The sequence below is a fragment of the Echinops telfairi genome, unplaced genomic scaffold (genome assembly GCF_000313985.2).
Source record: "Echinops telfairi isolate 266 unplaced genomic scaffold, ASM31398v2 ScPeMD7_27;HRSCAF=92, whole genome shotgun sequence".
Taxonomy (NCBI): Eukaryota; Metazoa; Chordata; class Mammalia; order Afrosoricida; family Tenrecidae; genus Echinops; species Echinops telfairi.
Window position 1 is genome coordinate 3,535,432 of NW_022103924.1, and position 11,347 is coordinate 3,546,778.

Consider the following 11,347-nt stretch of genomic DNA (forward strand, 5'->3'; position numbering starts at 1 on the left):
CCCGGCGCGCACACTGTACCTTTCTGCGACCCACTTCCCGGCGGGCCCCGGGGCCCCCAGCCAAAGGCTTTTCTGGCCGCGGTGCGAGCCGGAATCACCTCTCCCCCGCCGGTGCGCCGAGGCGCCTGGGCTTCTCTGGAGACGAGATGCGCCCGCCACCTGCGCTCCGGTCCGACACCTTACTGCCCGGTGGCGTTAGCAGAGGGAAAGGAACTTTGCTAACGGGCTTTGCTCCAGGAGTGCACTGGACTGCATTAAGTCGACGTTGGTCGGTGGCCCCCGCAGAGCCCAGCGCAGGGCCAGGTGACCTGCCCCGCGGAGAGGCCACAGCGTGAAGCGGAGCCCGCGGGCCGCGCCCGGCGAGGCGCTGGACCGCTGCTGCGTTCAGGCGTTCCACGCCCCGGGCGCTGCACTGCCCGGCTCGGGCGGACGCGCGGCCCTCACCCGGGAGCCCGCAAAGTGAATAGATAGAATGGAAAAGGGGGCCAGCCTGCTTTCGTAATTAAAAAGGAAGTTTTCTTCTTTTATGAAAGCATGCGATTATCCCTAAGTGTTTCTGTTCACCCACAGAAAGCATTAATTCCATCCGCATCAGAAATTACATGAACCAGAAGTGGAAGAGAAGTCGAAATTGTGTTGGCTGATTTTGACCGTCCTTCAACTTTATTGCCTTTCTTTAAAAAAAAAACAAAAGTCTTCCCCTCTCTTCTATTGCTACTCCATCCTTCTTTCAAGATCAAAAGCTTTAGATCAAAGCCAAGATCAAACTCACCCCTTTAAATAGAAGCAACTTTGCCATGGAGTATTTAACACAAGAGTAGCTTCTTAATGGAGAATCAGAGTGGAAAACTTCATGTCATCCCTTTGTCCCATATTCATAACTGAGCCTCATAAAATTACATTGAAGATGCACTTCTGATTCCTAAAATAAACAAGTTTGCCCAAATAGAGGATTCTTAACTTCATGTTTGTTTGCGGGGTGGAAAACAAAATAAAACAGAAAAAACAACCCTTGAAAGGGTTTAAGTATAAATAGAGACAAGGCGGGCTTCCAAAGTTTTCCTGAAAAATTCCGTTACATTTTTCCCCATTTCTCAATCAGTAGTTGATATATCAACTACACACACACACACACACATAGAGGAACGAACTTAATCAATATTTATGTAATAATAACATAACAAAAATGCCCAAGAGCTTTCAATTCCATTTTTACACAAACTATTTAAAGCCCCTCTCATGTCAAAATTATTTTGTAGCATTCTTATAGCTAGGTGCTATGATTTGTATGCTTATTTGCTAAAGATTTTTCAAAGTGTTATCGAATCTACTTATATATAATGTACAACCACCCGTATGTTACAAAGGAAATGAACGGAAAAGAGTTATCGCCTTGCAAATCTTGAGTGCATCTCCACAAAGGCAGGTAACAATTACACCAAAAAATTACATGGGGAGTGTATTATATAATTGCAGAGCTGCTTAGTTTTAAATGGAACAAGAACTTTGAGCTGTTCAAGCTTCCGTGCTACTAATCAAGAGAACTCTATCCCTGGCAGAAGTCTTCCCTATACCCACTAGTATCCCCTGCCCCCTTGAGAGTTCACTAGCTCCAGGAACTCTTGATAGGAACCGCTCAGTACTGATGTACAGAGAGAGCCGTGCCTAAATGGACCCTTCAGTGTCCTCTTTGTCGCGTTGTCAACAATTCTTCAGCATATAGTCACAGAAGAAACCTAAACAAAATGAACTCCAAAGATCCAGTGATAGCGATAGAGAGAACTATAATAAATTCAATCTTATAAAGGCATCTATGAAAAAATCTGTTGTTACAGCTGGGCGGCAGTTACTATGTGCAGATTTCCCCCTTCATTCCTCATCTGGTTGTAGACACACACACACACACACACACACACACACACACACACGGAATCACATTGAACCACTGGGAAGATCTTCACAACGGAGAGCGAGCCACCTCATCTAGCTGTCACTGACGCAGCCCTCCTCCTTTCTATGACCCAGCTCATGAGAACCTAGCCTTTTCAGACACAACCTGAACCAAGGGAAGCTTCCAACTGTCACTCAGTCCTCCTAGGACTTTGTTGAGTGGGCAATAAAAGCTTTGGTCCATTCTAAGTGCCCACTAGCTATTTTCTTTGCTTGTCCTGTGGCGACCTCCCAGCCCCCATCTTCCCAAAGGAAACCTAAATGATCTTTCCTACAATAATTCTCTCACTTCTCTTAAACCTAGGATGTCTTTTCTTCTCCTCATTACCTGGCCAGCTCCCATGTCTCTTCTAGCTCTGGGCTTTACCAACACTTATTCAGAGAGGCATTCCCTTGCCCCTCACCAACCAACCAAACTGTCACCCACAATTCTTTCTAATAGCACCTGATTGATTTCTTTAAAGAACTTCTTACAGTCTATATCAATTGATTAAATTCTGGCTCTCCAACTGGTCTGTAAGTACATGACACAAAAACCCCATTGCCACCCAGTTGATTCCGACTCACAGAGCAGAGTAGAACTGCCCACAGGATTTGGAAGGCTGTTATCTACAGAAGGCGACTGCCACATCACCCCCTCAGAGCTGCCGATGTGTTTAAACAATGATTCTCTTGTTAGCAGCCCAGCACTTAATCACTGTGCCACCAGGCTCCTCCTGGAAGTTGAGGAAGCAGAAATATTGGCTCTCTTGTTCTCAGGCCTTTGTCTAGTCACTGAAACATTGCTGGCATATAGTAGATGCCCAATAAATATACATATACTTTACTATTTATTATTTTATTCTTTTCTTTTTATTGGGGACTCTTACAACTCTTATCAAAATCCATACATCACTTGCATCAGGGGAATTTGTACATATGTTGCCTTCATTCTTTTCTAGACATTTACTTTCTATTGAGCCCTTGGTAACAGTTCCTCTTCCCCCCACTCCCCCCTCCCAATAAATATTTTTAAACAAAGGAAAGGAAGAATCAAGGAATGATTGAATGAAATTCCGGTGTTAAGATACATAAACCCTCTGGAATTGTGCTTTTAAAAAAAAGAGAATCATAGCTGCTATATTGCCAGGGTAGTTTTTAAAATGAACTTAAAAATATAGAGATAACACTGAAGGCAAACCAAACCTGTCGCCCTGCTCTTGATCTACTGCAAGTCACCGCATAGAGGCCCTGGATGATGAAGCAGAATGTTTCCACAGGGTTTTCGTGGTTGTAATCTCTAGCGAAGTAGATAGACCTCAGAATTTTTCCCCCTCTTCCTACCCCACTCTCTGGGTTTGAACTGCCAACTTTTAGGTTAGCTGCCTAGCACAAATCATTTGCACCACCTGTATGTAATTCCCTCATATAACAATTACAAAAAGTGTATTCACAACGACACTAGGGGCTGCGTTCAATCTAGAATGAGAGACAACATCATTGTGTGACTCTACATGAATATTAATACTTTGTATTGTATCCAGTACAATTTCAATACACCTCTCCTTCTCTCTCTCCTTTCTTCATGGGCTGACTGATACCAAGGAAGGTAGGGTGGGGAGAAACTGCCGGAATAAGACTTTCTAAAACAATTGGAATTCTGGCGGCAGGATGGCACTCTGCTCAGGCTATGTGCTGTAAAAGTAGCTTTGAGGATGTGGTGAAAGCACTTTAAAACTATTGTTTAAAAGCAGATGTTTTCTATTTGAATTGTATCTTTTAAAAAGTGCCTCATTTTAGTAGCAATGCAAGTTTTGAAAAGAAGTTGTTCGAAGAAAACTTCTTGTCAAAGTAGCTTATAATAGCTGAAGACAATTTCAGAAGTTGAGGAAAACGCCATTACTTTAAAATCAAAGCCTTATTTAACCTAGTGGCTGGATATTACTTTTGGAGACATCTTTCTCTTTCTAGTTTTCCTCGTGGAGTCCGAAGAGGAAATTACGTCTTCATCTGGAAAAAGGTAGCGGTACCAATTTCATTCTGTGATGAGGGTGTGTGATCTCATCTGGATTCTGCCTGTGACTACGTGAAGCCACAGAGGTAGAGAAGCAGTGTACCTGTACTCCTGGTCAACATGATGACCTGGATGGCAGAAACGGGGAGCCCATTCATTATCCCAAGCAGCTGCAAATGGCCAATGACACTCCCTTGACCACAGTAGAAGGAAAATCATCTGCTCTAAGAAGCCCAATACTCTTTACTACCGACCGAAGCAAAGAATTCCAGAAACTTCGGCTGGCTTCAGAAGGCCTTGATTGACGATGTAAATCCAGGGTGAATTAACATGTTGGATATACAGGTCTGGAAGTCAAACCAAGGTTAATTTAAGTTGCATATAATGACACGTAAGGAACAGGGGCCTTATTTACAAATGTTTATGTCATTAAATGTTCGTCTCTCATCTTTTGAGTGTAATATTTAAGTTATATTTTCAGCTGATGTTAGAAAAAGAATAACTTATAGTATTGTCCATTTGATCTCTGTATTTGAACAAATACCTACTTTTTACATGAAGAAGATGATTGTCCTGCCAAATGGACCTCTTAATGGATGTCCTTATAAACATCGTTTTCCAAAAAGGAAATCAATCCCACGCTTGGCTCAACCTATCACTGAAGCTTATCGCTCTGCAGTAAACTGTGTAACCAAACTGCTTCCTCTTCGTAACTACACACCTGAGTTCACTGCTGCTCAAAAACTTTCACAGAACTTCATGGTGGGAGCAGTATTTAGGATACGCAGTCCTTCCGTTTTTTTACCCCTTCTTAGAATCTGATGAAAGCAAAGGGCTCGATCAGTTTCCTAGAAAAAACTCCAACTATACCGCGTGCCACACGCAAGTTTAATTTTCAGGAGGCTCACATATTCCTTAATGCCCACTCCTCTACCCTCGACACTCTAAAATCCACTGTTGGATTTTGGCAGACCACCATAAAGCTGACCCCGGGACTGTTTCTTCCTGGCCCTCTGTGAGATTCCTTTTATTTCATTATGTTCTGGTAAGAAGCCATTAACCTTTATTGAGGTGCATTATAATAAACAGCCCCATAAAAATCTATCACAATGTTTACCCTAAGGATGTTTTGAGGGTAGTTTGTTATGGTAGACAGTATTCCCTGCGAGGAACCCCAGGAAAAGCTTCTCTCTAGTATCAACATCAGGAATAGTTGGACGTGGGCAACTGGCTCACGTTTCACCTCACAGACACTGTGATTTGCCCTTTTCCCTGTCCTTCGGAAACACAGATGAACGGCAGGGTGTGCATTTTGTATGCTGATTTGGTTCCCTATCTGATCTTTACTTTTCTACCCTGGTTTTCACTTTGCTTTGTCTTTCTGATTTGCTTATTTTTAATCATGCAATCATTATCCTTCAAAGCTGCCTACATACACCTTTTGGACAAGGATAAATATGAATAAGTAAAGGCATTGTGGGTCTCTCTTTTTCTTTCTCTTATTTTCTTTTGGGGGTAACAGAGAAGAAGACAGGGAATGGGAAATTTTTATTGTTCTAATATTTCTCTGGTGGCACAGTGATTACGTGCTAACCAAAGGGCAGGCGGTTCTAACCCACTGGTCCCTGTGTGGGAGAAAAGGCCTGGCATCCGTTTCTGCAAAGATTTCCCCTCAGGAGACGCTACAGGCAGTGCCACTCTATCCTGTAGGGTCACTGTGACCCAGAATCAACTCAATGGCACACAATGACAATATTGCCCTCCATCTAGAGGTGAAATGGAGAAGTTAAGGATATATGATTATACCCTACATATAAAAAGTTTTTAAAGACTCGTTAATAAATAAAACAAAGGCAATACTTTCTAAACATTACATATAACTACTCTAAAAATGCTTAATCAAGTATTGTATCTCTGTTGCTGTCACTGATTACAGGCATAGATTACAGGAGGAAAAATATAAATCGGCCATGTGGAGGTGTTACTAGCTTAAACAACATATCAAGTGCCTACTGTAAAACAGAGCCTGAATCTGTGGTCTTGGAGATGAGTAAGATGCCCGCCCTGGCATCAGGCATCAAAGACCCAGAACAAAAATGAGATCACTGTGAATAAGGGTGAGTACGGAGTGGAGACCCAAAGCCCATCTGTAGACAATTGGACATCCCCTGACAGAAGGGTCACAAGGGAGAGACGAGCCAGTCAGGGTGCAGCATAGCACTGATGAACCATACAGCTTTCCTCTAGTTCTTTAATGCTTCCCAACCCCACCCCCATCTATCATGACCCCAATTCTACGTTACAAATCAGGCTAGACCAGAGCATGTACACTGGTACAGATAAGAGCTGGAAATACAGGGAATCCAGACAGAAAACCCCTCAGGACCAATAATGAGAGTAGCCATACCAGGACGGTAAGGGGAAGGTGGGGGAGAAAAGGGAAACCGATCACAATGATCTACATATAACCCCCTCCCAGGGAGATGGACAACAGAAAAGTGGGTGAAGGGTGACAGCAGTCGGTGTAAGACATGAAAAAAATAATAACTTATAAATTATCAAGGGTTCATGAGGGGTGGGGAGGGAGAAGGAAATGTGCTGGTACCAAGGGCTCAAGTAGAAAGAAAATATTTTGAGAATGATGGCAACATAGGTACAAAAGTGCTTGAGACAATGGATGAATGTATGGATTGTGATAAGAACTGTATACGGCCCCCCACCCCCAATGGTAACAAATGAAAAGATGCCCTCCCTGTCCTCACAGAAGCAATGCGATAAGGTGGTCATGCGAACACAGTGTGAGGAGCACCCAGATGGCTTGTCTTGTTTGCCATCCCGGCTTGCCTCATCTTAGCTACGACCTCTCCAGGCCTCCTTTCTCACAGAACTGTGAAGATCAAATGACTCTTTTCGTGTCCTCCGAGCAGGAAGCAGGTATTTATCAAGCCTGAGATGATTAGAACTAAGCATTAGAAGCAACACAGCATTCCGAGACGCTGGACAGCAGTGGCTTTAGGGCAAGAAAAACCGAAACAGAACTGAACAACACTCACACACACAGACTGCCCTGGTCTTTCCCCCAACCATCACATTTTAGAAATGGGAACACCGAGGCTCAGAGAATTTTATTACCTTGCATGTCTCATTGTTTGTTCCTGAGGTCTCCTGATTGGAAATACAGTATTCTTTTCAACTCCAGCACAAGAGCTTAGGGAACATCTAGCACGAGCATTTCCCTTAAAATAGCTGCTTACTATGTGGATCTGATAAACTCCAGATCAAAACAGGGCCTGTAAAATACAATCTCATACCATAAAAGTCAATTGAAACAGACAGTCTAGAAAATGGATACTGATATATATCCCCTTTGACATCTGTATGCCTGCAATTACCTACAGGAGTTGAACGTTCATGAGCTTTCACAGCTGAAATATAACATCACCTAAGACTGAATTTAGCTTAGTGGTTCCCACCCCGGACTACTTACAAGAGTCATCTGGGAGACTAGCAGTCCTAATTCTCCGGCACCTCCCAGACCACTTAGATTCATATCTCGGACAGGGAGGCAGGCATCAGTGATCTTTAAAGTCCCCTGAAGCACAGCCAGGATGACCTGTTTCCAGTAAGTTACCAAGATGGAATTGTAGATGCTTTCAAGAAACATCTACATTTCAAAGTCCATGCCATGGAGGATGGCCAGGCCTCCTCTCTACCCTTCATCATAAGTCCCCTTGGGCTGGTGGCAAACCCAGTCCAGGGCTGAATGGGCAGTCTAGTGAGTGATCCAGGGTGTCACTTCTTAGGAATGAGGGTGTACTTCATGACAACTCATACACTTGGAGATAGGAGTTCCTGGGAGGTGTCAAGGGTTCACGTGCTGGCTTCTAGGTGAAAGGTGAGAGTCTGGAGTTCATCCCCAAGCACCTCGAGGAACAGGCCTGCTGATCGAGCTCAGAAAAGGTCAGCCATGAAAATCCTATGGAGGGAGGGCGTGTGAGGGAGGGGAAATGAGGGACTGATACCAAGGGCTCAAGTAGAAAGAAAATGTTTTGAAAATGATGATGCCAACAAATGTACAGATGTGCTTGACACAATAGATGGATGTATGGATTGTGATAAGAGCTGTCCGAGCCCCCAATAAAATGATTAAAAAATAGATAAAAAGAAAATCCTAAGAAGCACAGCTCTACTCTGACACACATGGGGTCATCATTAGTAGTAACTAACTTGACAACCGGTGTATTTAGAGATAAACTTTGGGGCAAGGTAATTTACCTGGACACATTCACTTCCATTGAGTCGGTGTTGACTGTAACTGTTTACAGGAGTAGAAAGCCCATGGTTTCTCCTGTAGAGCTGCTGGTAGTTTTTAACTACTGACCATGTGGATTGCAGCCCAACTCGTAACCACTACACCACCAGGGCTCCGTTACATGGACATCCAACAAACTAAAACGAAGTGTAAGATCTCAAATACTCTACTCCAAAAGAGAGGCAAGAATGGATGGGCATAGGCCTTTCTTTCTAGAGTTTTTGCCAGGTTCATAGGATACTACTATTCTGGATCTTAAGCAGAACATGATTTAATATTGGTCCATATGCTGTATACATACATCCAACTATGTGGATGGGCACTACCTATTCCCTTGAAACAAACCCTTTGCATTTGGAAGATTGTTGGATAGGATTAGGGACAGTCTGTGCCAATGGGGGCAAGGGGAATCAGCTTTTCTATGTGCAAAAGGAACTGTTTGCCCAAATAGGCCCTACGTTGAAGTCATTGGGGCTTGGGCACCATGTTCTAGTCAAATGAACCACCCTGTATACGAAAGGCATACACCTTCATCAGTGCTATAGGAAGATTACTCTGGGAAATGTCCTATACAATAAAGTAGATTAATTAGGAAGTAATTAAAAGCAAACACAAAAAGGTTAGCATTCAACTAGCTTGAAAAACAAGCACTTCTGTCTAGATACCCGCCTGTCACTTCTCACTATGGAATGGGTGTGGCATCTTGATGTGTACACTCAAGGACAGGCAAACGCTCCAAGGTGCCTTTAGGGGAGGAGGTTGTGTATTGGAAGTCTGGGGCCCTGACATGTCCATTTTTAAAAACCAAGGCTCTCAGACTGAGTTGCCTCTCATCTAACCTCCTAAAGGAACCTGACAAGATTCCGTGTGCAAGAAAACACATGAGCCTAAATCACCTGCCTCTGCTGAGGAGTAAAATCACACATACATACATACACACACAGAGTACAGTGAAGTCCAACCCCTTTGTGTCAAATACAAGAAATGCATGGGAAAAAGTTTCCAGAAAGTTTTCTTTAAAGACTTAGATCCTTACAAGGAGGTGCTCCAGGAAAACAATGGGCTGGGTCAAAATTAATTGGCAACTAATCTCTGTACTTTTCATAGGATGCTTTTTCCAGAAGATTAAATCAATGTTTAATGCTCCACAGACCCAGCCGTGTCCATATTAGGAAACTGGGAGCTCACATCTCTGTGTGAGAAAGGACCTGTCCTCCCTCCCCATGCTGTGCGTCTACCCTTGCAAGGGTACGTGGGGGAGTGGGAGCTGGGGAATGTGAACTTGATCCAGCACTGATCAGCCAAGCAGCAAACTCTCATTGTTGTTCAGATACCAAACATAACTTCTTTCTACTAGGGAGAAACCCAGCCATTCTGTATACAACATGACTTTTGTGTTCAGCAGCATGATAGATGGGAGTGACCACAAAGAACATTAGATTTATCATAAATATCTCCTAATATGTAGAATTGAAGAATTAATTCCGTTCATGTATACTCATATATTAGACATGGTAGAATCTCTTCAATCTAACAATCTTCTCATCATTTCTGGCTTTAAAAAAAAGAATTTATTTCAATGAATATATAGTGCAAATACTGTGGTCTGCTTTTGCTTTACCTTTTTTATGAGAGTATCTTGTTCTCTGAAGTTCAAGGACCTTACAAAACATGCTGATGTACACTGTTGTTGTTTGTTTCAAAGTGCTGGCCTATGACTTTGGTTGAACTATCTCAAGACAAGGGCACCGGACAACAGGATACATGTTGGAAAACGTGGGCTTAGCCACCTCTGTCCTTGCCACCTAGAAGCTACGTGACCTGGGTCACATAACCTCCTCTGAGTATAGGAAATGGAGATGATGTGACTTGTCTCACAGATTTGGGGTGAGTATACAGTGAGAGGCACAAAGTAAGACAGTCAATGTTCACTCCCTTCCTCTCTCCTTTCAGCAACAAAAGCCCATCTGGTATTTTGACCTAAGTAAACTTCCCTAAGGTCTCAAAATAGCCCAGTGATGATATCATAATACAAAGCCTCACCATCGTGCACACAGACTCAATGCCGTGGGCTGGAGGCTGTGGAGATAGCAGCATACCTGAGTTACTACTTGCTGCTTCTCAACAATGTGTGGTGGACACAACACTATGAGACAAAACCTCTCTGTCATTGCCTTCTTACAAGTGAGTGTTCTGATTCAGGCCCACCTCACTCAAAACAGCCAGCCCGTGTTGCTACAAGAAGACCAAAAAATGAAATTTGGCATTTCTATATTGTTCTTTGAAGATATCATATCTGAAGCATAACCAGATGCCAGATGTGAAAATATCTAAAACTCCATGGAGATGACAAATGTTTTCCTACCTATATATTTACCATAATGAAAAAGGAAAGAAAAATCTAAATGCCTACTAGCTAACTACAGGCATTCAAAACTAATGTAATAATTAAGAACTTGGTCTTTTAATTTAGACAAGATAAAAGTTTTCCATTTTCTCACCTACAAGGGAGTTTCAGAAAGTCTACGGAAAAATTCCATTATCTTCCCATTTCATTTTTCCACAAACTCTTTGAAGTTTCCTCATATGAAACGGGTATAACTGAAGTGTGTAACTCCTGAACTGTGACTTGCCCAGTGGCACCGAGTCAGTTCTGCCCCAGGCCGACCCCTGTATGACAGAACAGAACACCGCCCCCTTCTGGACTACCCCACCATTGTTCTCAGGTTTGAACCCATCGGGCAGCCACTGTACCAATCCATCCTTGAGGGCCTTTCTCTCTCTTGCTGGCCCTGTCCTTTTCCCAGCATGATGCCCTTCTCCAGGAACTGCTCTCTCCTGACAACACGTCCAAAGTCTATGAGATGAAGTCTCCACTTCCATGCCTCTAAGGAACATTCTAATGGCACTTCTTGCAAGACAGATGTTTTGTTGTTCTTCTTTTGGCAACCCGTGGTATTTTCAGTATTCTTTGCCAGCACCATAAATCAGATGCACCAATTCTTCTTGGTCTTTCTTATCCAATGTCCAACTTTCACATGTATCTGAGACAATTGAAAATGTCATGGCTTAGGACAGGTGCACCTTAGTCC

The 11,347-nt window shown here is 43.1% G+C and overlaps 1 protein-coding gene across 1 annotated transcript in view; it reads right to left on the reverse strand.

The window, feature by feature from the left end:
• The window catches only part of AOPEP (aminopeptidase O (putative)), a 537,030-nt gene that overhangs the window by 91,596 nt on the left and 434,087 nt on the right, over window positions 1–11,347 (reverse strand). Inside the window, exons 13-14 of the mRNA XM_045289429.1 lie at window positions 11,010–11,041; window positions 10,355–10,375 (exon numbers count right to left, since the gene is read on the reverse strand). Coding sequence (XP_045145364.1) covers window positions 10,355–10,375; window positions 11,010–11,041 — 53 coding nt within the window. The remainder of the gene's footprint in view (window positions 1–10,354; window positions 10,376–11,009; window positions 11,042–11,347) is intronic.